The 25,678-nt window shown below is 41.8% G+C and overlaps 1 protein-coding gene across 1 annotated transcript in view; it reads left to right on the top strand.

The window, feature by feature from the left end:
* The first annotated feature begins 977 nt into the window (after positions 1 to 977).
* The window catches only part of IARS2 (isoleucyl-tRNA synthetase 2, mitochondrial), a 32,681-nt gene continuing 7,980 nt past the window's right edge, over positions 978 to 25,678 (top strand). Inside the window, exons 1-16 of the mRNA XM_037128370.2 lie at positions 978 to 1,351; positions 2,844 to 2,966; positions 4,306 to 4,465; positions 5,308 to 5,456; positions 5,543 to 5,592; positions 5,677 to 5,786; positions 5,869 to 5,959; positions 6,270 to 6,385; positions 7,072 to 7,241; positions 7,963 to 8,053; positions 9,320 to 9,471; positions 11,503 to 11,663; positions 19,998 to 20,100; positions 20,735 to 20,828; positions 24,201 to 24,309; positions 25,225 to 25,327. Coding sequence (XP_036984265.2) covers positions 1,085 to 1,351; positions 2,844 to 2,966; positions 4,306 to 4,465; positions 5,308 to 5,456; positions 5,543 to 5,592; positions 5,677 to 5,786; positions 5,869 to 5,959; positions 6,270 to 6,385; positions 7,072 to 7,241; positions 7,963 to 8,053; positions 9,320 to 9,471; positions 11,503 to 11,663; positions 19,998 to 20,100; positions 20,735 to 20,828; positions 24,201 to 24,309; positions 25,225 to 25,327 — 2,049 coding nt within the window. The 5' untranslated portion in view covers positions 978 to 1,084. The remainder of the gene's footprint in view (positions 1,352 to 2,843; positions 2,967 to 4,305; positions 4,466 to 5,307; positions 5,457 to 5,542; positions 5,593 to 5,676; positions 5,787 to 5,868; positions 5,960 to 6,269; positions 6,386 to 7,071; positions 7,242 to 7,962; positions 8,054 to 9,319; positions 9,472 to 11,502; positions 11,664 to 19,997; positions 20,101 to 20,734; positions 20,829 to 24,200; positions 24,310 to 25,224; positions 25,328 to 25,678) is intronic.

The following is a 25,678-nucleotide window of genomic DNA, read 5'->3' on the forward strand; positions in this document are numbered from 1 at the left end:
ACAGGCACCGGAGGCCAGCTGCCTGGATTTGAATTCCAGCTGCACTTCTTGGGTCTTGGGAAAAGCACTTACGTCCAGGGGCTTCAGTCTCCTTACCTGTAAAATAGTAATACTCATAGTACCTACCTCGCCCCACCAGGTAGTTTCTGCCTGTTGTGTCTTCATGGGGTTTAAAGATTAAATGAGTTGATACAGGTAAAGAGCTGGGGACAGTGCCAGGTGACAGGCTGCCATCGATGGAGTGCTTACTATTTGCCCCTTGCCTTCTTACTTTGTGGTGTCTTTCTCCATATAACATTTTGGTTTCATTTCTCTTTCGATTCATGTATACCAGATCTTCTAAATGTTGTGTTTTATCATTAGGAAGGCCATTTCCAAGAGGTAACAACTGTGAACTACAAGGACCTGGACAACCAGATAACAGAATAGGAGTGGGAAGTAACAGGCATAGAGGGAATCTGAAAAATAGGTGGATTTACAGTATTGGTGTGACCTTTGAACTCACTAAAGCAGCGCCGCACCCTAAGGCAGCCGTCAGCCCCGTGTGGTTGTTGACCACTGACTTGGCCAGTCACTAGCACGGATTGAGATGTGCAGTAGGTGTACAATAGGTACCAAATCTCACAGACAGCGTGCAAAGAGACAGAATGCAAAGTATCTTATTTATAATTTATATAAATTACATGTTGAAGTGATACTATCTCGTATGTACTCGGTTTAGTTATATATATATGTGTGTGTGTATATGTATTTGTGTATATATATATATATTTGTGTATATATATATATGTATATATATATATATATATAAAAGAGGCAGAGCTGTGATTGACCCAGGAGCCCAGCGGCTTCCACACCTGGCCCCGCCCCTCGGGTCCAGCCAGCCCCCAGCGGCTGCAGCCAAGACCCGGAACTGTCCGATGTCCGGGACTCGGGAGGTCGAGCTCCAGGCTTTTCCTTGCCCCGCGCGCGTGCGCACTCCCACTTTGCTGGAGGAGTTTTTTTTTCCTGCGGTCCCCTTTTCTTCGAGCCCGGGTGGGGGCCAAAGACCCGGCGATCCAGGGGAGGCTGGGGTCGACCCGCCATGCGTTGGGGGCTGAGCCCTCGCGGCCCCGGCCCAGCGGCCCTGGCCGCCGCCCGGAGTCTCTGGGGACCGCCCTGCCTTCCCTGTCGCCCCGGGTGGCGGGGGACAGCAAGGCGGCTTTTGGTGCGATCAGTCACCGGGGCCAGTAATGAGCTGCAGAACTCGAGTAATGGCAGGTATCGGGAGACGGTGCTACTGCCCCAGACCAACTTCCCCATGAAACTGCTGGGCCGCCAGCAACCCGACTTGGAGCTGGAGATCCAGCAGGTGCGGCCCCGCCTCTGCGCCGCACTCGGGAGGGAGGCCGGACCCAGCCGGGTGTAGGGGAGTCGAGATGTCCCCGGAGCCACGCTGGGCGGGATTGGATAGGGCCGCGGGCTCCAGGCCCCTTTGCGGGGGGGAGGGGGGGGCGGTGTTGTGACCAGATGAGTGGAAACCAGCCCCTTGCCACAGGTTTTACTCTCTGAAAACTTAAGTGAAGAATCCTGGAGGTAAGTCCCTAAGTGCTAGCGGGTTCAGGAGCGGAACAATAAAGGGGAAAGTAAGATGCTCAGATAGCACGGGGTAAATTTAAGTCCCATTTTTAGCTTAGGCAAAACAGGTCGAATAGGGGATACTTTTCCAGTGCCTTGTGAAAAGTAAATTAACATGTATACATCTCAGTAAACTTTTGTTTATGAGGACAAGTGGAAGCTCACCTTCGTGGTGTTAGTCCGTCCCTAGCTGGAATTATGACTCGTTTGCAGGACTCCCTTTCCTAGACTATGCGTGTGCCTACGGTATTAGACTGGGTTTTCTAAGGGCGGGGATTCACTTGTCAATTTCTCTAATTCTAGAGTTTTAAAATCCCTGACACCCAGGATATATGGGTTAAGTAAATATGCCGACCTTAAATATGATGGTCATCTGAGTTCTAGACTCATCAACCTGTGCCGGCCATCTGAATTTTTAAACGTGTTTTATCCCGTGCCACTTGTATGCCAGGAACTGGGGCAGTTTCCAATGTTCTCTCCTTGCATCTTCACACCAAACGGATACTAACGTTTGTTCAAAAGCAGAAACAGGCCAAGGTCACATAGCAGATTGCACTGAGGGCTGTTTCCCATTTAGAGAGTAGCAAGTGTTTCGATTAAAGGGTAGCAAGTGGTCAGGTCTGAGTGGTGGGGCTGCTGAGAGCCTGTCCAAGAATTTAATGGTTCTGAACCTCTGTATGGTCCTGGGTGCTGTTCAGAGCTTAGATTTGATCCGAAGTCTATGGGGGAGACTACTGAAAGGTTCTCAAAAAGAGTACTCAGCTGTCTGAGGGGAGCGGTTTGGGAGGCTGGATGAAAGAGGTGAAGGGATTAAGCAAGAAAAAACAAACCAAAAACCCTTGAAAATAAAAGCAAAAACCCCTGATAGACACAGACAACAGTGTGGTGATTGCCAGAGGGACTGGGAGGTAAAAGAGGAAGAACTGGGGGATACTTGGTGATGGAGGGAGGCTTGACTTGGGGTTTTGAACACCTGATAAAATGTACAGGTGATATATTACGGAGTTGTACACTTGAAACCTCTATAATCTTACTAACAATATCACCCCAATAAATTCAATGAAAATTTAAAAAAATACTCATGTACATTTCAGAAATGTCACCATATGCGTTTACCGTTCAGTACTCCTAAAGGAGATAAGAAACGTCCGTTGGCTGTTACTTATGGTGAGATTCAGGAGTATGTATTTATACGATGTTCAGACATTCTCCCCCTTTTTAAACAGAAATGTGGATTTTCAGAACTGTATTCATGGCAAAGAGAAAGGAAAGTAAAGACAGAATTTTGTCTTCATGATGGACCTCCTTATGCAAATGGTGACCCTCACATGGGACATGCTTTAAATAAGGTAATATAATGAAGTTTATAAGTCTTGAAGGAAAAATCTTTATTACGTATACTTGATGAAAGAGTATTCTAATACTAGGACAACTGTGTAAGCTTGCATTGACACATAAGTGAAGGACTTAGTAGAAAGCAGCAATAAATCATTTCAGTACTGTATGAAAAATAACATCACTGGCACTTGCTTTGAGTTTGTTATTTTACATGACTAAATTTCATTTTATGCAGTAAGTGATTACTGAGCACCTACCATGTGCCAGGTGTTGTTTTAGATTGGTAATGTTTGTGAACAAAGGAAAGATAAGTCTTGACCTTTTGCAGCTTATACTTTAGCCAGGGAAGACATAATCAGATAAATAAAATATGTTACAGTTGCTACAGACTATTTGTTTCTTCTCCCAAATTTGTATATTGAAACCTAATCCCTAATGGGATGATATTTGGATGATGGGGCTTTTGGGGGGTGATTAGGTCATCAGTGGGATTAGTGCCCTTGGCAGACCCCAGAGAGGTCCCTTGTCCCCTTATGTTGTATGAAGTCATGAGAAGACAGTGGACTGTGAACCCAATAGCAGGCCTCACAAGATGCCTGATCTGCCAGAGCCTTGATGTTGGACTCCCCTGACTTAAACTATGAGAAATGAATTTGTGCTGTGTAAGCCACCCAGTCTATGCTGTTACCTTATAGCAGCCCAAACTGTGAAGACAATAGTGGTAAATGCTATAGAGGAAAATAAAGCAGGAAAGAACAATTGGGGGGCGGGGTCAGTTGTACAAACTAGAATATTATGAACTTGGTTCAGATGGGATGTCTCCCTCACTGACAAGGCAGCATTTGTGTAAAGTCCCCAGCAAGGCAGTGGGCAGTCGGGGCTCACTGGGGTAAGAGGTGTCAGGTGCAAAGACCCGGAGGTGGGTTTCAGGAGGCCACTGTCGCTCATCTGAAGTGAAGGGAGGGGAGAGGATTGAATGATACAGTTTACATTCAGTATTATTTTGTGTGTTCCAGGGTTAGCATAGTGGTTGGACAATTAAAATTACTTTTTAAACAGGAAGGATAGGCTGCTTATTTGCATATGACAAGCAAATGAGGAATTTGACGCACAGAGTTTTCCACTTTGAAATCTTATATTCTTTCATTTCTTTTGGGAGGCTAAAGTATTTTAAAACTTCAAATATCAGTCTTATATGTATGTAGAACTCGAATTAGGACATTTACTAGGTTACTTTATATAAATCCTTTTAAAATTGGGCTTTCGCAGTGTTTTAAAATATTAATAATATAATATAAATTTGGCGGTACCTGCTTCACATATGAAAGATGATTAGTGTTTCTTTTGCAGATCTTGAAAGATATAGCCAATCGATACCATATGATGAGAGGTTCCAAAATACACTTTGTGCCGGGTTGGGACTGTCATGGGTTACCCATCGAAATTAAAGTACTGTCAGAACTTGGTGGAAAAGCTCAGAATCTTTCGGCGGTGGAAATTAGAGAGAAAGGTAAGGAATCTATTTCTGTTTGAAAATGGTATTTGTAAGCACTGGTTCCTTGGAAATGTCTGAATTTTATCAAGAGAACTGTTGTATTTTGTTTTGTTTTGTTTTTGTAGTTATAAAGAGATCTGTTGGAAACCACTTTCTGTCAGAGAAAAATTCAGATTTTTTAAATTGCCCTTTGTGAGAACTTATGGTCAGTGATTAAAAGAGATTTGTTAGCATTTCCAAGTATATATTTTTAACTCTTTAGTTGTTATATTTGGGAAGTTGTTATTTTGGTCAATGTTTTTATTTATTTTTTTGCCTAGGGCTGTTGACCTATTTCAGGTGATAAAACAAAAGTAAATTCTAAACTACAGATATAGTTTAAATTGATCTTTTACTGGGTTTTTCAGTAGATGGGGTCAGTAAGGAATCTTGTATTCGTGCATGTTAAACAATTATATATTAGGATGCCACTGTGATGATTGTTTAATTCCTTATGAAACTTATTGGTACTGACTACATGTACTGATTAATTTTTTTGCATGATGAAATATATTCTCTGATCTTTCTTTAAATGAGGAAATTTGAAGAATCATTTTTCCAGTGTATTTTTTTTTCTAAAAGCAAGGTCATTGTCTAAAATCTGGAAAATAGAGAAGATGCTAACAATTTTAACTTTTGAAATTCTGGTTAATTTTAAACTTTGAACACCTTGAACTTTCAAAATAACTTTCCTATTAAATAAGTTTTACCGTCTAAACTGTGTACAATACCTGCATTTAGAGAGATACATGCTAAACCACGTTTAAAGCTCTGAATTTACTGGTTTCTACTTTTTTTTCTGTTATTATTTTGTTTAGCTAGATCATTTGCTCAAGCAGCGATTGAAAAACAGAGATCGGCGTTTATTCGTTGGGGAGTAATGGCTGATTGGAACAACTGCTACTATACGTTCGATGGAAAATACGAGGCCAAGCAGTTGAGAATTTTCTACCAAATGTATGACAAGGTGATGAAGTATCTTTTTCTTTCACATGTGTTAGGTTGTATTACAAAATTCCAGCTTTCTATATCTGTCTTCTTTTTTTTTAACAGGGCCTGATTTATCGATCTTACAAACCTGTGTTTTGGTCTCCCTCATCAAGGTATTTATTTTTGTGGTTTTGCTCATTCATGGAAAAGGTTTGTGAGGCTTCCACATAGTCAGGTCTAATGTCCTTAAACCTTAGGACTGCGTTGGCTGAGGCGGAGCTGGAATACAATCCCGAACATGTCAGTCGCTCGATCTATGTCAAATTCCCACTCGTGAAACCTGCTCCCAAGTTGGCATCTCTTATAGGTACGATTTATTTGTTGCTCGAGTTGATTTAAGTTACGGAACTGTGGCCCTTGCTCACATACTTGCAATTTGATTTTCACAGATGGCTCAGCTCCTGTTAGTTGTCTAGTCTGGACCACGCAGCCTTGGACAATTCCGGCCAATCAGGCCATTTGTTATATGCCAGATGAAAAGTAGGTATAGTATTGCATTTTTCCTTGTTTTATCCACAAAAAGAGTCTGTTCCATCTTAAGCACTTTTTGTATTTTATCCTTATTACCCTTCTAAAAGTTAATGAGTTATAACTTAACTATGCTGCTATAGATTTTAAGGTCTTATTTCAGCCTTTTGGGAAAACAAATGTAAGGTTTGAAGTCCTTTGAAAATAGTCATCTTTTTGTTATTGGAGTTGGTTTTTCTGAAATGATATAAAACATTGTAAAAGTTACCCAGGGCCTATCTTTGCTCATTGTTAGTCATTTTACCCTAAAACTTTATTTCAGGTACGCCATTGTGAAATGTTCCACATCTGGAGAGCTGTACGTACTGGCAGCAGAAAAAGTAGCACCTGTGGCTTCTGCTTTGAAAACAACGTTTGAGGTTATTGCAACATTTTCAGGTGAAGATTTGTAGCTCTTCTGACCTCCATAATCATCAAAACTCAGGGTTGAGTTCAGTACTTTACGGAACATGCTCGTTCTGAATCAAAGCAGACCATGGTCTCTGCCTCTCTAGAATATATTTTACAGTGATTCCACAGAAGGAGAGTATGTATGAAACATGACAGGAGCATAGAAAAATACAAACACTGCCAAAGGCACAACAGATTAGAAAAAGTTTCTGGCAAATATCCAACATAAAATTGAACACATAATAGGTTGTAGATGGTACAGATATCTAGATTTAAATTGCTGGAATTCTTTTTATTCTAGGTAATCAAAAGAGCAAGGAAGGAAGTAACTAAGTTTATTTTTGGTATCTGATTTCACTAAGGAAAACGAATAGATTCTGAAAATCAGTTCAAAGGTGTTGCTTCAGACAAAAGCACCTTTAGTAGGCTACAGAGTGGGACTAGTTGTGAAATATAGCTATGGAAGTCTAGGGAAGTTTAGAATGACCTTGGATCCTTAGGGATGATATATCTGTGGGTTTCTTACATTAACAAAAAATTAGTTTTTACATGAATGAGATACCCCGAAATGGAAAGGTTGCCTAATAGGGAAGCCCTCTGAATGCCTCAGTTCAGATACAAGCCCATTAGAGGTTTAAACAGTGATTCTTCCTTGTGGTTTTCTTTGCCCATAGGTGTTGATTTGGAAAACGGTGCTTGTGCTCACCCCTTAATTCCTGACAAGGTCTCTCCTCTCTTACCTGCAAACCACGTGACCATGGCCAAAGGCACGGGGCTGGTACACACAGCCCCTGCTCACGGTATGGAAGACTACGGTGTGGCTTCCCAGCACAACCTGTCCATGGTACCAGTCCTCTTGTTTCCTTTTTAATTGCTGCTTCTGTAGAACTCAAGTGATGAAACTAGCTAACCCCTTTCTCTTTTGATAGTAAACACTCATTTTTGCTATCCTAATTGTGAAATGCGGAGATTTGTGCCATACACTAAAGCTTCACTAATTTGTACTAATTGAGAAAGATTTCCTAGACTTCACACAGAATCAGTGCAAAGTTAAAATTGAACAATGTATATTAAATGGGGGCAGCTTTTTCTTTCAAATACGAAGTTGCATAGACAGATTACTTTCAGTCCCTGAAAAATGGCAAGTGGGTTTTATTGAGCTTCACTAGTTGAAAAGAACATGTTTTTGTTTTGTTTTGTGTTTTAAATTAAACAGCCCTATCTAAATTTATTTCACACACATCAATTACCTAGGTAGTTTTGCATTGAAAGGCAAGTCTCAAAGTCATCACTGTGTGTGTACATTGCCATAGACCCCTAAATAATAGAGACCAAGTTCAAAATGATTTTTAGTATGTATTTTTGTTACTATACTGTAGGGCTCTGCTTTCATGAGATATCTTGCCTTTGACCATATAACTGTATAAATTTACATTTCCTAGTAACCGAGTATGTCTCCAAATTGTCAGTGTAGTGAAAGAGCTATTTTATACATATTGTCTTGCCAGATTACTGTCATAAGATAAAGTGTTTTCATACTTTCATTGTTCACAATGACGTTGTAGGATTGTTTAGTGGATGAAGATGGGGTTTTCACAGACGCCGCAGGCCCTGAACTTCAGAGGAAGGCTGTCCTTGAAGAGGGGACAGACGCAGGTGAGCAGTCTGTGTGTTGATGTCGTAAATCTGCATTTTCCAAAAAGTGGCCAGCAGTCACCTTGACTTCGGCTTGCATCTTATACTTTCAGTGTAACCAAAGCTAAAACTATCTTCTTTCGCCACGTGGTTTAAAACGGAGTTGGGGAGTGTTTCCTCCCTGGACTGGACGTTGCTCCGTGTGAGCAAATCCGGGCAGCGAGCAGGGGGTGCTGTTACGTCAGGGCCCCACAGGTGCACAGCAACGTCTCTGTTTTGTGGCAGGCAAGCGGCAGGCTTGGGGCCGGATGTTGACTGTGAGCCAGACACTTCCCAGTCCTTCGGTGACCTTTGTTAAGTCACTGGCCCATCCAGCACGGTTTATGTATTGTGATCTTGGGGGGTCCTCGCGTCTTAAGCTGCCTTGCTGCCTTTCCAGAATTCTGGGTCTAGGGACCAGATGCTATGAAACCTTCTTTTGCCCACACTAAAGACTGAGGCTAATTAGACCCGGTGTATTCATCTCCTGGGTCTGCTGTAACATGCGACCATAAAGTGAGGGGCTTTGAACAAGTGGAATCCCTCACAGTTATGGAGGCTAGAGGTCCAAGAGTCACGGGCCATGCTCCCTCCCGGAGCCCTGTGAAGAACCCTTCCTTGCTGCTTCCTAGTTTCTGGGGGCTCCTGGTAACCCCTGGATTTAAACCACTCTGTCTTCCTCCAGTCTCCTCCTCCCTTCTCATGCATCCTTCTCTGCTTTCGTGTGTCTGTGTACCCTCTCCTCTTGTGAGGACGCCAGCCATTGGGTTTAGGGCTCACTCGAATCCAGTGAGACTTCACCTTAACTTGAGTACACCTACCAAGACCCCATTTCCAAATAAGGTCACATTCACGTGTACTAGGAGTTAGGACTTGAGCATATCTGTTGTGGGGACAAAATTCAACTCACTCTGCCTGGCTTCTTCTGGAATACATGGGCACCATTCAACAGCCTAGGTATGAAAGATTGGGACTCTGAATGTCAAAGGTAGAATTCTAAGGGCATCTTGTTCATCTTTCCTTTGAAGTGAAGGGAATGGCATACCTTGGATTCTGATTAGGTTTTGTGGTCCCCGTGTTTTCTGCCAGGAGAATCCCAGGTCATGCCTCCGGTCTCTGGTGGGTGGCCCCTCTTCACGACACCTGTTGGTCCAGAATTAGAACTCCCAGGGAGTTTAGAGAGTTGCTAAGGTTTTTGTAGCACTTTGAAATGATGTCTCATGCAAACTTTTACTGATTTTTTTTAAGTTATAAAGATGCTTCAGGCTTCAAAGAATTTGTTGAAAGAGGAAAAACTAGTACACAGTTACCCCTACGACTGGAGGACTAAGAAGCCAGTGGTTATTCGTGCCAGCAAGCAGTGGTTTGTCGATATCACGGACCTTAAGACCACAGCCAAGGTAGGGAAGGCACCTTACCGTAAGGGCTGGGTTTTCACGTTCTCAGACAGAAAGGGCTGCATGGGAGTTGAGGGAGCATGTTGGGAGCAGAGGGAATCGCTGCTCTTGGATTCATAAAATCGTCGAATTTCAGATCTGGAAGGACCTGAGTTAGATTTCCATCCCTTCGTTACCCACATGAGGAGAACCAGGCTGAAAGGCGTCAGGGGCTGTGCCTGAATTTCCTGCCCACCATGGTAAAAGTAGCACAGAATTAGGACAGAAGGGAATTTGGCGAGTTGTGTACCCTCCCAGAACCTCGGTTTCTCGTCTACTTGCAGGCGAGAATAAGGCCTGCCACACGGAACAAGTGAAGGCAGGTTCCTGGATTCGCTAAAATGCTTATAAAGCCCTTTGCTCCCTTCAGATGGCAATTCGGTCCATTTGAAAAGTTGTTGCTTTGTGTTCATACTTTCAGCAGATGTTCTAAATATTAATATGTATTTGAGCTCTTTCGTTCAATCACGTGTGTGTGTGTCTCTCACACACAACTTGATTCTCCTGAATGAAAGAGCTCACATATGTATTTGTTAACCAGGTTGAACACCGGACATTTGAGTTTACAGCTTGCATCCCAGATGTGACTGTACTTGGTTGGTTCACCTGCTGGTGTGGCAGTCTGGGGCCCCTGGCGAAGCCATGTGAGCACTACATTTTCTGTGTTTTCAGTGGACCGTGTGACATGGACTCGGTTTTTTAATATACTTTCCTACAAAGCCCTCACTTGTCAATGTTACAATCTGTAACTTCCAGCTCTGTACAGATTTTGGTGGCAGAAGATCTCAGTCTGCTGCAATATATGGAAGCCAGGTTTTTAAAACTGATGTCTTTGTATGCAGTCGTTCTTTGTAGAAATAGAATAGAGTGCTATATCGATGTTTCTCTCACCTAAGTTCAATAATTACCAACCCAGGGCCGATTTTGTTTGTTCCCACATGCCCCTCCCAGTCACCTTATACTCCTTACCCCTTGGACTATTTCAAAGCACATTTCAGGCATTCTTTCTTCCATAAATATTTCAGCATCAGCATGTGAGTCTGAAAATGTACAGACTCTTTAAAACATCATTCCAGTTCCATTCTCACCACCCTAAAAAGTATTAGTTATTCTTCGATAAAATCAAATATCCACCAGTATTCCCATTTCTTGGGTTTTTAGACCAGGTAGTAATCAAATTGAGTTGTAAATACTGCCACTGCCAGTAGGGGGTGGTGCACATGGCTTTGGGGGGCAGTTCAGGTAAGTGAGGAAACTGAATGTGAAACTGAAAATATAAAGATGCTTTTATTTGTGCATAGAAAGATTTAAAAAATGAAGTTAATGTATTTTGGGCCTTTTGGAGCTTATTACCAAACACTTTTTCTACATAATTTATCTTTTGGTAATTGACAGAGGAAATGAAATCAAATGCTAGTAATTTGCAACTCTGGCAGGATGGAAGGAGGGAGCGTTCTCGAGACATAGTTAAGTCAAGAGGAAGTTATTTTGAGAAAGTGTTTTTATGTTTTTGAACCATACTCTCTGTAAATTAGGTCACTCTGTATAAATTGCTGTCCTTGTCAACTCATGACAGTAGCTTTATTTTAAGCCTTTTAAAAAATTGGTTGAATTCAAGTTTGAATTGATTTTAACTGTAGTTTAATGAAGTATATAGTACTTCTACTAAACCTGCTATTACTAGTTTTGATCTAGGGTCCGTGGAAATTGGGATAAACTTTTACCACATGTTCCAGAGGTCACGTCAGCTCTTGATGTTCTTTACTAGGACTTTGTGGCCTTGTTTTAACTTTGCCTCATTTGCTCTGAAATCTGTAGTGTTTTAGCTTAGGTTTTTTGTTTGTTTGTTTGTTTTTTTGACAGGGGGAGTCTTGGGGATTCACGTGAATGAGTAATAATATCTAAAGTAAAAAACTGAATTAGGATAAATAGTGACAGTTCTAGAAAATTTCTTCCACTTTCTCTCACTGGACTTGGTTTGTGAATCGATGGCAGGAACTGCTGAAAAAGGTGAAATTTATTCCCGGATCAGCACTGAGCGCCATGGTGGCCACGATGGACAGACGGCCGTACTGGTGTATATCCAGGCAGAGAGCGTGGGGGGTCCCGATCCCTGTCTTCCACCACAAGACGAAAGACGAATTCTTGATCAACAGGTAGAATGTCCTTAAATTACTCACTGTTCGGAAGTGAGTTGCATTTTCTCCAGAAATGGGAAAACAGTGAATTATTGAGAGCTCCTGATATATGTTGAATAAAATGTTCTAAAATAATGATTTTGGGGGAGGATGGAGTACAAATTTCAGAAAGAAAGACCCTTTCACACGACAGCACTTTTAACAGCTATGGTTTCTCACTGTTTCCATAGAGAAGCAGAGGCTCTGGCCTTTTTTTCCTATGAGAATTCGTTGTTCCCGTGTGCCCTGGCATCGTGCTGGAACAAGCGGTCAGGAATCCAAAGATGGGCAGTGTGTTTTGGGGGGATGCTGGTGTGTAATTTTCCTCTATGAAGTGGGGTCGCTCTCTGACTTGGTCTGCCCCCCCTTTCAGTGAACATGGCATCATGGAATTATTTCGGTGCTTTCCAATTTAAGAAAATATAATATAGTTAAAGGTACAAAATGACTTATTTTAGTGATTACATTCCCAATTTTTTTCTTTCATTTGGAAAGGTAACACAGGGACCAAGTAAACAATTCAGAGCAGAAACGCTTGTGCAGTGAACAGGTGTTTCCCAGTCCATGCACGAGACCCTGGGAGGCAGCGCGGGAGGCTGCCCACCCCCCCACCCCACCCCCCCCCCCCCCGGTGATGAGAGGGTGGCCTGGCTCAGTTTCCTTCTGGCAGATTCGGGAGGCTCGCAGTACTGTGGCCAGCGGAAGCAGGAAGGGGAATGTGAATCACTCCTTTGGGGGGTAGGTTTTACTTTTTTTTTTTTTTTTTGAGTAATTTGAATTTAATTTGGTTACTGGAATTTTTACTAAATGGTTCTGTGAGGTGAGTAAAACGTTGGAGCCCATTTCAGTAAATACATTCACGTTTCCTCTGAGTGTCAGGTGAGATTTCTGAGGGCACGGAGGCCATCGGGTGCCTGGGAGCTCAGGAGACTGTGGACACAGAGCTGAGTGTCCCTGCGTGGGGCGGGGGGGGGGTTTGTCCCATCTTCATGAAAAAGTTCTTTTCATTGTCAACACTAACAGTGTTTCTTTAGGTAGCACTTTTTTGAAAATGTGTATTTCAGTTTTTCAAAATGTTGTTTAAAGCGTTTTGGGGGGTTTGTTTTAACCACTCCCAGCCACGTTAGGTGTGAAAGCTTTTGTCAGTTTGAAGTAGGCACCGTACCACTTCTGCATGGCCACTGGGAGTTTGACACCCCAGCCATCATGGCCCAGCGCGGAACTGGAGGCTAGCCCTGGGGTAAACACAGGGCCACACAGCGGCCCCTTTGCTTCACTCCCAGAAGATGTGGCACTTGAGCGGGGCCTTACGCATTCGGCAGAAGGTGTGGGGACTTGCTGGGACCATCAGGAGCTAAGGAGCTGCAGGGCAGGAGCATCGCATGTATAGGAACCATAGTGGACGTCAGTGTTCATGGGGCATTTCAGGAGCAAACACGGGGAAGAGCGGGCTAGGGCAGACTGGAGTGAGCCTTGAGTGCGAGGTTAAGGAATTGAAACTTTTAACTAGGCATGAGGAGTGAGAGTGTGTTTTAGGAAAAGACACTAGATTCTAGAGGGCAGGAAGTCATTGAAAGGCTTTTTCCTATAATTTTATTACAGTTGTAATTTTATTAAAATTTGGACCTAAGATTCTTTGGCCTAATTTGTTTCTTATGTTTTTTTTTAAATTGAGAGCTTGATCAGATATAAACTGCTAATATCTTATTACCTCTATTAGGAATTAAAGTTAAGATAAGTGTATACAAGTGTTTACAATTCCACACTAGAGTGTTTTCTTTTAAGGAATGGTTATAAGCGACTGTCATTGTTTCTCATTCTTTTCTGTATTTACAGAACAGGTTTTTAAGGGAACTTCCACAAATTGATTGGGGTAGATCATATGAAGCAGGGCAGACTGGTTTATTGGATCATTATTCAATCATGCAGTAAAATGGTGCATCGATTGATTGGTCAGTAAGCTGAGTGAAATAAATGTGAGCTTCATCAGAAAAACTCAGAGCAAATATCCATTAGATAGCATTTATGTTTTATTTGTAGTCAGTACATTTACATGGTTGTGTTGCAGATTCTTTCCCTGTGTGGCTTGCACGGCCACAGTAGGTCTGTGACATGGAAGCAGTAGAGGCATACAGAACATTGGCCTACAGAAGTGACAGACACACTTAGCCACAGTCTGTCAATTCGTAGGTCATTTTCCTGTACCCCATCTGTTAGCCCACGACAGGACCCGACGCACAGAGGGCGGTGGGGGGGGGGGGACGGGAGGAAGGGGCAGACCACTGCAGATGCGTAGGTGGCAGGTCGAACGAGCAGGGGGACTCGTATGAGAGTCACAGTGACCATGATTTTCTGTCTTCTTGGATGTGCCTTATGTTGTAGCGAGTTGGAAACCATCAAAAGTAACAGCATCTCCACTGGAAATCGGTACCCAGTCCACATGGAGTTGCTGTTACACTTGATAACTCCATTGTGTCTATCACAAGACTCCTTCAGCTTTTCTTGATGAAAGTCCGTGCATAATCTCTGACGTATACTTATTTCACAGAAGAAAGCCTTCATGTATTCATACTCTAAATAAATTTACAGCAGGCCTATTGGAAACTCTCATGTTTAATTTTGGTTTGAATTAATGTTCTCATCGGTACTTTATATTCATATTTGTATTTTCTCAAATTATTCCATTTCTGTCTCTGACATCATTGGTCATTGTCTTAATCTGTAATCTAGTGCTGTTATAGTTTACGTAGAAATCTATTTCTAGTTAATAAAGACAAAATAAATGCATTTTAGCATAAAAAAAGATAAGATAGAGAAACGCTGGCTACCTAGAAAGGAAAAGAAATTGTTAAATTTCTTCCACCATTTCAGATGATTATAATTAACAGTATTAATGCTGTAGTTAATGAGCATTTAGGGAACTTAGCTCCCATTTCTGGAAATCATAAAGAACTGCCTAGAAATGGGCAGGGAATTTCTAGTTTAATTCAAGTGTAAACTTTAGCTACCTCAGATTTTTGCTCATGTTAATGATCTTTTGGTGAAAAATAAAGTATGGTGTTTAATAAATAAAGTCTCTCCCCAATTGTTTCCTGTTACCTTTCAAACATAAGTATAGCATTAAGTTAAAAATAGCTTCTTCCTTCTCACATTTCACTGTTGTTCTAGAATGAAATTTCATAAGTGTATATGAAACAGTTAGCCTCTTACCTCAGTCTGGCAACTCCCAGGAGAAGAAAGGGACGGAGTCCTCACATTTTGCCTCTGTGAAGACAAAATTCAGGGAGCAGTGGAGGACAGCAGCAGTGTCTTGGTCGCCAAGTGATTCCAGCGCTGCTCCATCTCCACTCACAGGCTAAATAAGCTTTCGGGCTGTTTGATATCAAAGTGCAGGGTGATTGGCTGGTGTTGTAGTTGCTCCTACCTCCGAGGGGTTTTCGCTGAGTAACCTAGGGACACGTCCTGCGTGTGTTTAGATAAAGCCCTTGAGCAAAGTACAAAGTTTTATGATGATGGGCTCATTGCTTAATGAGATACAGCAATGAAATGGAAGCGTATAGGTTATGTGCTGATAAGCAGTTTCACCCACTCTAGTCAGCAGCAGTTTACACGGGCCTCTGGGTTATAAGCCAACTGCATTAAGTACAGGATATTAACAGACTGGGGCTATTCTTAAATTTTCAAATATAGATTTTGACTTCTTCCTTGTACTTTTTTGAAGAATATTTAGTATCCCTAAGAAACACCTATAAAATGTTTTTTAAAAATTTAAAGCTTGATCTCAATTTTGTTATAAAAGTGTGCACGTCTAAGCATCCTAGGGAAATGAGAGGATTCTTGTCTTGCACAAAGACAATATACAGGGTAGCTGTTTACGAAGGAGCATGATAATATAAAAAAGAGATCACGTAGGTCAATTTCAGAAGAATGAATCCACAGCCATTAAAAACGGTAGTTTGGCAGTTGCTGGTTGCTTAGTTCCCTGTTGATGGAAATAGTATAAACTTAGCCCATCCAGCGCTTGGCTGTTTCCAGGTTTTTTCTGCAGAGCTTTAGTGAGTGTCTTTGGGGTGCTTGTGCAGGCAAGGCTGGTATTTCTTTTCCGAAACTATCTTTTCAGATTTAGTTTGAACATTAAATGTATTTTTATTTTGCAGTCCAGCAAACTTTGTTTGTAGATTGTGTGTGTGTGTCTATTTTGATTGCAAGTTTTTAAAACTCAGTGCCAGAATTTCTCAGGATCATTCAGACCACTGGAGTACAAATCAAGAGAAAGTTTTCACTTTGTGATTTCAATTCTGTCCACTTAAATTTTGATTTGTTTGGAATGGGAGAATGTTTTTGTCCTTGAAATTTGCATTCTTACATATCAGACATTTTGTTCAGTTTTTAATCCTCTGATTCCAGAATTGTCTAGAATTTGCTTTTGTTTTAAAAATAAATAAGTAGTATAGTTGTCTAAGATCTCAAAATATACACAAGAAAATGTAGGCATTCAAACACAAATTTTATTTTGACTAGAGGTGGCTGCATTCGAGATGACTTTGAGGTTCTAAAATGAATATGTACCCGCACATATTCTGGAGCTGGAAGAATCTGTAGTTGGAAGTTACTAAAATATTAGGCCTTTTCTTTTTTTATTTTTTATTTATTTATTTTTATTGATTATGCTGTTACAGTTGTTCTATTCCCCCTTTCATTCCCCTCCACCCTACCCCCCCATCCCCATCATTACCCCCCTTTAGTTTATGACCATGTGTCTCAAGTCCTTTAGATTCTATATTTCCCATGCTATTCTTGCCCCCCCTTCTATTTTCTATCTGTCTATGCTACTTATTTTCTGTACCGTCTCCCCCCTTCTCCTCCTCCCACTCCCCTGCTGCTAACCCTCCACCTGATCTTCATTTCTATGTTTCCACTCCTGATCTAGCTGTCCTTTTAGTTTGCTTTCGTTTTAGGTGTGGTTGTTAATAACTGTGAGTTTGTTGTCCTTTCACTGTTCATGTTTCTTTAACTTCTTTTTCTTCGATAAGTCCCTTTAACATTTCATAGAATAAGGGCTTGGTGATGATGAACTCCTTGAATTTGATCTTATCTGAGAAGCACTTTATCTGTCCTTCCATTCTAAATGAAAGTTTTGCTGGACAGAGCAATCTTGGTTGTAGGTCTCTGGATTTCATGACTTGGAATACCTCTTTCCAGCCCCTTCTTGCCTGTAAGGTCTCTTTTGAGAAATCTGCTGACAGTCTGCTGGGGACTCCTTTGTAGGTGACTGTCCCCTTAGCTCTTGCTGCTTCTAGGATTCTCTCCTTCATTTTAATTTTGGCTAATGTAATTATAATGTGCCTTGGTGTGTTCCTTCTTGGGTCCAACTTCTTTGGTACTCTCTGAGCTTCCTGGATTTCCTGGAAGTCTATTTCCTTTGCCAGATTGGGGAAATTCTCCTTTATTATTTGTTCAAATAAGTTTTCTTTTTTTTAAAGAGTAAAATGTTTTACACAGCTTTCCCCGGTGTTCACCGAAAGTGAAGCCCAGAGACAGAGTCTGGTGTGCCCCAGGAGCGTCTACTGAGTTGCAGGTGGGGCCTGGTCTTTGGACTCGGGTTGTGTCAACACAAACGTCTCCAGAGACTTCCTGGGGCCGCGCCCCCACCTCGGGCCCAGGGTTTCCTTGTGCCTGGCTGATAAGAGCCCTTCCGCCTTTGCTCAGCAAGCCCGAGAGACGGTGGTTGTCTTTCTAGACGTGTTTGCGAGGCTGACTGGACCATGATTTAGGAGACAAGCTGTCAAGTTCAAGGCCTGGCTTTAGCTGTGCCACCTGTATGGGCTCATGACTATGACGCAGGCACAGACAGAGCTGCTCAGTGTTTTTCTGAGAATCCAGTGAGGGTGTGCTGGAACAGGGCTCTAGAAAGTATAATGTGTGGAGTGCACACACATGTTTATTAGACTGATAATAACCTTGGTCCCCGACATTTCTACCTCATTTTCTAAATGAATGTGAAATTTGAACCATTTGCTTTACTTTTTAATCTGTGTGTTGCCAACACCGTCAGGACTGGTTTTCTATTTTATTTTACTCTTTACCTGAAATTGCAACTCATTTCTACAGTGTATCTGCTGTACTTTTATATGTATAAATGCACTTTGCTAGTATTTCTTTTTGTCAGGTTTATTCAGATTTTTTATTATAGTGTATTCATATTTTCCTAACTGATAAAATGTTCTGTGCAACCTGCATAAAATAATAATAAGTAACTAAATATCATCATGTAGTAATTAGATAGTTATTGCACAAAGTTTTTATGGTCTCATCACAAAAGTTAATCTTTACCGTTAAAAGTCCATCTAAAATGAGTGACCCTACAAGCTCTATGGGCTTGCGCCCATTTCAACACTCTTGTTATTTATAATTTCTTCACATCGGATGCTGGTAGCATTATGCTTTTCCATCTCTTAATAGCTCATTTTGCTTCATAGCAATATTTTGCTATTATAAGGTCTTTCAACATGTCAGTGTGTAGAATATATTTAATTTACATTACCCATTTGGTTTTGCTTCCTATAATTTTTCAAATAATCACTTCATTTATCAGCTAATACTCAGACCGGACAAGTTAAATGATTTGCCCTGCACAGTTATGATTAGTAGGCTGCAGATCCAGATTAAGAACTTAGAGCTTTGTCGTACCCACTCTTTCCATCTCATCCACTCTCGTGTCCCTAGCACTAATCCTCAGCTACTTGCATTGGTGGACTGTGGTAGAAAGGAGGATAGTAGAAAAGTTGGCTTTAGTATGTCTATTTTAATTAATTAATTATTATTATGGTATATGTGCTAGTAATTGGTTAACAAAATTAACTGTCTAAATTTACTTTTCAGAGAATTCATTGGAATAATAGCTAATGCTTATATAATTCTTACTAATGGGTACCAGACATTCTTTCAGGCATTTTCTATATAATCTTGATTAATGTCCAGAATAGCTGGCTTAATGATACTGTTTTGTCTGCATTTTACAAATGGTAGTGCGGAAACGTGAAGTGCCTTCGCCAGCGTCACATAAGTAGAAAGTGGTAGAGCCCGGGCACAGCGCCAGCCGGGTCCAGGGTCCAGGCTCCTGGCCATGAAATGCACTGCGGTTCAGCGGAAAGCTCTAGAGGAAGCTGTAAAGCCCATAAAGCCGTGATAAAAAATTAAAAGCCCATTGTTCCTATGAGAGAATTGAGTGTAAATTTCCCCCCAAGTTTAATTTTCAAATAATTTCTAACCCTGTATCTTCCCCAAGGTAGGGTCAGTTTCGTTATTCATCAGTGTGCATTTATTGGCTTTCTGTGGTGTGCTTGGCACTGTGCTCAGTTTTGCGTGGATGTGCGCATCCCGTTTGCAGTCGTTCTACGGGAAGGATATAGGGTCACTGAAATGTAAGTTCATTAGGGCAGGGATCTCACCCGCCTCATGAGCTGTTTTCTCCAGGGCCTAGGTCACTGTCAAAGGCAGTGGAGGTGCCCAGTAAGCGTTTTTGAATAAATGCATTTTATTACTCGCAACAGAGACTTCAAGAAGTTTTAGGCCTTGTGCGCGGCCATACGTATAAAAAGTGGCAGCGTCAGGATAAGAAAGAGCCTGGCGATCTGTTGTCGAAGGGCAGTTCCAGCGCGGCATTGCCCCTGCGGGCATGGGATTGGACTCAGTCCTGCGAGCTGCAAGCGGGGCACTGGAAGATTTTGGGGGGGATCATTGGTGTGATAAAAGCAGTTTTGGGAATGCATTTTTCTCAAAGGCGTACTGTGAAATCAAGGGGATGAGAAATGGGGAAAAGTCTAACCACTGCATCAAGCTACAGTAGAATTGAGGCCATGACGCTGGACTAATTCAGTATCAGTGAGGTGACTAGTTTGAGTAATACTTCGAAGGTGGAAGTGGCAGAGTGTGTTGCGCTATTTGGGGCAGAAATTGGGGGGGACAGTTACGAGGTTTTGAATCTAGGTACTTAAATAGAAAATGGCTGGATAGAAATAGGGCGATGAGTAACTGAAACAGAGATATTAGGAGAAGTCTTTTTTTCTTATAAGGGATACATATGCCTTAATTTTATTTCTTAGATACTATTAATATTGATATCATTTATGTTGAATTCGGATGACAGCAAAGTAATAGTTGAAGAGGGTACCACTGAAGTTTGGGTGGGGGAGACAGGAAAATCTGCTGCAGCTAGGAAGAGGAGTTAAAGTTACTCTTTTTCAATTTTAGAATGTTTGGCATTAATCACAATAGTTAAGCGAACTACTCTGTCCTGTTCCCCTCACACAGCCAAACCATTGAGCACATCACTCAGCTCGTGGAGCAGCATGGCAGTGACGTCTGGTGGACTCTGCCCCCGGAGCAGCTTCTCCCTAAGGAAGTCCTAGCTCAGGTGAGGTTCAGTGTGTGATTAATGTTCGCGATGCCATGTGTGTACTGCAGGACTTACCAACCGCAGAAGGGGTCCTTGGGAGCTAAAAATGTAGGTACATTATCACATAAAGTGACTGAGTTTATTCACTAGGAATGAGAACGCAGTGCCCTTTGAGAACAGGCATTTTCGTTTAGCTGAGAAGCTTAGTCCTTAACGTAGCCGTAGCGTGTGAGGGTTACTTATCTCATCGAGGGCCAAAGTTTTAACCGATGTGGTTACGTAGCTATAACTGTGAGAACAGGGCCTAATGTAGGGACAGCAGGACTTTGCAGGACCTGAATTAGAGGTGACCAATGGCACCGTACACCGAAAATCCAAACTGGGGGATAATTTCAAGAAAATAAAAACGAAAGCAAAAAATAAAAAAAAAGTTTGTGTTTCCGTTAATAAATGTGTAAATTAAGCGGCCATAGTCATTTTTATGTGCAGATGAGTCAGTGGTTACAAAATTGTGAAATATTTTGAAATGTTTTAAATTTATTTTAAAATGTGAGTTTAATGGTTCTAAGTGTTTCATCTCGTTTTGAGGTTTTGGGTATTTATTATCTACATTTGTTAGTACAGCAGGAATGCTCTTCCATTATCTTACTAGGCTGGTGGCGCCGACGCCTTGGAGTTTGTGCCAGGCCAGGATATTTTGGACATCTGGTTCGACAGTGGAACTTCATGGTCTTATGTCCTCCCAGGTAATCTTGAAGTACTAGTTTATGTACCAGTCAGGTGGCTTCGAGAATATATAAACATGGCATAGAAGAAATCTGTAACCCACAGTTCTTTTTGCTTTATTTGGAGGAGCTGCTCTAATGTAATTTTAGATCTGGAAGGAATCCCTGGAGATCATTTAACCTAAAGATTTGTACACTTTTTGTTTTCCAAGTGAAATTTCCAAATAAGATGGGTAGAAAAGGGAATTTTCTCCCTCCCTCCCACCCCCTGGCCCCCCTGCCAGCCCCAAGGTACCAGTTCTGTGAACAGAGCTTGGACATCACCGAAGTGGTCTGACCCCATCGTTTTTCAGAGGAGAGATTGAGACTCATTAGAGGCGAATGAGGTGATGGTCACAGAACCTCGGTCAGACTCGAGGGCTCAAGCACCCTGATTTTCAGTTCTCATTCTTCTCCACTACTGTGCTTTTCCACCACCCCCGCCCCGCCACCATACAAGCAACTGACTGATTTTATACGCATCATAGTTAGGTTGAGTCTGCAGAAGAAATGCCCTTGAGGATACTGAGTGGAAAGTTAAAGCGAAGCATGTGGCTGGTCATCACCCATCACCATGCGGGTCAAGTTGGGGACGAGGTGCCAGCGAAGCCACAGTCACTCGGACAGGGCCTGCACTGTTCCCGCGGGCCACCTTTGGCCCAAGAGATCCCTTTTTCTTTCTGGAGCAAGGGGGTGTGGGAAAAGTAGCTTGTGTGCACAGAGGCCATGGTTGGTGGGATTGAAAGGGACCATCCTCAAGTTTTAGCTAGCTGCGGGGTACTGGTCCCCTACCTCACTCGGGGGAGGAGAGCAGTATGGTTGCTGTAGGCAAATACATTCCTTCATTTAGGCCTTTCTTTCGGCTTAGGAAGTTTGAAAAGTAGAATGCAAGTAAATCCATGTTGACTTTATATTATAGCTAAAATATACAAAGGTAAGTTATATATGAATAAGATTTTTATAATTTTTATGTAGTAATTTTCAGAAGTATTCTTTCAAAAGTTTCACCATATTTAAGAGAAAATATTGCCAGTTTAGGTACTTTGTTTTCCTAAATTACATTGAAAATGTAGGCAAATAGCATTGCATAAGGTAGGTGCGTTACATAGCGTTGTCATATAAACAGGAAAAAGAGTTACCTGCTGCCACATTTGGGACAGCGTCCTGAGTTTCGGGAGCTGCCATTATGTGAAACTGCGCTTGCGTAGGATATTTCGGAGCTCATTAACCACCTCGGCCACAGTGGAGTTGCTGCTACTGGCATTGCTGCTTTTTAATTTCTGAAGTGGCTTTGTATTACCAAGTGCAGCGTTTACAAGTTGGAGCCACAGACGGGAGTGAAGAGCCAAAAGGGCCCTTAAGGGTCCCCCTGCCGCTGTCCTTGGTGCTGAGAGCAATCAGGCCTTCTCTGCATAGTTCACGGCGTTTTCAAATGACCATTTGTGGCAGAAATACTTATTAAAGGAAGTTAGTGGTAAGAGTGCAGTGGTCAGCAAACCTTCCTTCCCTTTCCTGCCACGTTTAGGTGATTAATCAAAGAAATAAAATTAATCTGTTATTTAAAGATGCATGTTGCATGCATAGGGGCTGTCAGAACGTAAACGACCTTTATAGATAATGCGTGAGCCCGATTTTAGGCTGTAGTTTCTGCTTTTCACTCAGATCTCATCTTCCTCCTCAAAAAAGTAAATATTCAACAAAAATTAGGTTAGTCAGCTAACCTCCCTGTTATTCCTTTGTGATAAAAAAAAGCCTCAAAAGATAGGCAGTAACAAGTGCGAATCAAGACACTAGGTGAATTCATAGTTTAAAAGTCATAAAGTAGAGGTGACTTGCCTTAAAAAAAAACAAAAATAAAAACAAGAAGTTACCTACTTTCTTGAGAAGGTTTATTGTACTTCTTTTTCTTTCTCAAATGGTTTGTATCAAGTCCAACATGAAATGATTTAATGTCTATGTCCATCTACTTCCTTGAAAGTATTTATTGAAAAATACAATCAACTTGATTTTGAGCTTAATTTTAGCTACCAGACTTCATCAGTGTCTACTATTATTTAATGAGATGAATTTGGTGATTATATAGCATACATATCCAGTTTTAATTTTTGCTAATTGATTTTCTAGTAGTGAAAGAGACTTGTCTTATGAATTTTAATGCCAGGTCAAGTACATGTTCCATTGTTCAAGTTCAGCAGAACTTAGGACATTGAAACTTGAAAATTTCTGAAAGGGAGCAGTATTTTTAAGTGGGTCACACATAGGTAATAATACATCATCCCTGTATTTCTAAAACATTCTTTAAACATTGAGCAAAGGCATTAATTATTGTGGTGATTTCTTTAAAAAAAAAGCTATGAACTACTTTTGTGCTTTAAATAGACTTTATTTTGGAAAGCAGTTTAAGGTACGTCACAAAGTAGAGTGACAAGCAGAGGTCCCTACCCTTTGTCCCCTCTCCCCGACAGCCTCCTGGTCAGCATCCCACATCACAGGGTCGGTCCATCTGTGACAGCTGCTGAACCTACCCTGACCCATCATAATCACCCAGAGCCCACAGTAGACACCGGGGTCACTTTCAGTGTTGTGCATGCTGGGGGTTTGAACAGATCTGTAGTGACAAGTGTCCTTCATCACAGCATCACAGAGCGTTCTCACTGCCCTAAAATCCTCTGTATTACGCCCTTCATCACAGCTACCTCCCGCCCCAGCCCCTGGCGCATGTGGCTCTTCTGTAGTTTGCCCATCTTTTGACTAGGCTGTTGTCAAATTAGAAATTAGTAACTTGCCCTTTATAAAGACACGTTGTCCTGATTTCATTTCTTGCTTAAGCACATGCCCTCCAGACTGTCTCGGTTCACAATCCGTATCTACTGTTGCTTATCTGTGTAACCTTGGACAAGCAATAAACCCTCTGAGGGCCCACGTTCCTTGGGTATAAAATGGGGAAGTGATGGTCCCTGCCCCACAGAGAGAACTCTGCAAATCCAGTGAGTTCACATACAAAGTTATCGGGTCCTCGGCAAGTATTTGTTAAATTGATAAAAACAGTAGTTTGTTCTCATGCAATATTTAACTGATGATATTGATATTGATAATTATGAATTGGACCCTCATTTAGATAGTATTGTAATTACCTGTGGTTTGGCAGTTCATACTCCAAGGTTTATTTTCTTTATGTTGATTGATAAATTGGCAGTGATCGTAACAGCTCCGGTGAATGCAGTCTACCCACTGGGTATAGCCTGGCGCATGAAATAATATAATTGCTTTTACCGTTTTTGTACTCGAATACATGTTCCTTTCTGTTTCCCTAGTTTAATTACATGTCTGCCTTTGTTAATATTTACTTTCGAGGTACGGACCAGACAGCAGATTTGTACTTGGAAGGAAAAGACCAGCTGGGTGGTTGGTTTCAGTCCTCCTTGTTAACGAGCGTGGCAGCGAGGAAAAAGGCCCCTTTTAAGTGAGTATCGTACCGGAGCCACCCTGGTCAGCCCACCGTGAGCACGTCCACTGGGCACTGGCCAGTGCAGGGGCCCTGGGCTGAGTAGTGTGTACGGGCCTTCACCGCCTTCTATCAGCCTACAGTCTCATGGGAGTTTGAAGTGAAAGGGGGGCGGGGAGAAGAGGTCACCACACAGAGAAGAAGGCTTGTCCCGAGACAGGTCATAACCCTGAGAGGAGGAAGTCAGCACTGACAGCTGAAGTGGGGAACCTGAGGAGAGCCAGACCCCCAGACCTGGCAGGACTTGGCTCAGAGGGATGCCAGCGAGGGCTTTTGGGGTTCACTGAAGACAGCCTGTGGGCCCAGCTGCCTTGTACCCTGAAGGTGCGAGGGAACCGAAACATCCCTTTAGTGAATTTTGTTACATTTGGGGCTCTTGCTCGTGGGCAATTGCTTTTCCTTATGCACATATGTGGATAGAGGCTCTAATCTGGAAGATTCTTAAAAGAGCTCAAGATTTTTACTGTCTTACAATGAAAGCTCATTCCAGAACAATATAAATGTTTGTTTCTTGTATGACGTGCTTTTATAAGCCAACAAAACAGTAGTTGCGTTTCTCTTGAATTGTCATTTTGAAGATAATTTGAGGTGATAATCTGCTTTTTTAAAGACATAACATTTTCCTGGTTAGTTTTGATCATCAAAACCAGCATATAATAGATGTTCAGGAAATACTTCAGTGATTGCAAACATCGATAATTTTTTTCTGTTTATAAGTAGAAAGCTGCTAAAATTAGACTTTCGAGAAAAGCTCTCATACATAATCAGTCAAGCAAAATCCTATTTTTGCATCAAACCAAGACACCCCCTTTAAGCCACCTGTGGAAAGACGGCAATGACGGTGTTTCCATATTCGCTGATTTGCCTTCGCAGGACAGTGGTCGTTCACGGATTCACCCTTGGAGAGAAGGGAGAAAAGATGTCCAAGTCCCTTGGGAATGTTGTCGACCCCGACACTATTGTCAACGGAGGTCAAGTAGGTGGTTCTCGAAAGCTGTTTGTTTTGGTCTTGAGACTCTTTAAGTTGGCGGCCGAAACCCTTAATATATAATTACCTCTATGTTTTAAAAAAAACAGATATCTTTTATACGAATAGCATGTGCCTTACCATGTCTTACATTTGACTCTTACATAATGCTTGATTTTTGGAATAAGGGAAGGGCTGGGGTTGTGGGTGGCCCTTGTGACACATTTCAGGTCTGAATCTGTAGGTCCTGCACCAAAAAAAGGAGGGGTGCTTTTTCACTTGAGCTTTAAACTCTCATTTTACATTTGAGTGGAAATGGTATGAGAAAAAAAGAGATTGCAACTTCTAAATGCACGTTTC

Source organism: Artibeus jamaicensis, unplaced genomic scaffold, assembly GCF_021234435.1.
Source record: "Artibeus jamaicensis isolate MK-2021 breed Jamaican fruit bat unplaced genomic scaffold, CSHL_Jam_final contig_467, whole genome shotgun sequence".
In the NCBI taxonomy this organism is placed as follows: Eukaryota; Metazoa; Chordata; class Mammalia; order Chiroptera; family Phyllostomidae; genus Artibeus; species Artibeus jamaicensis.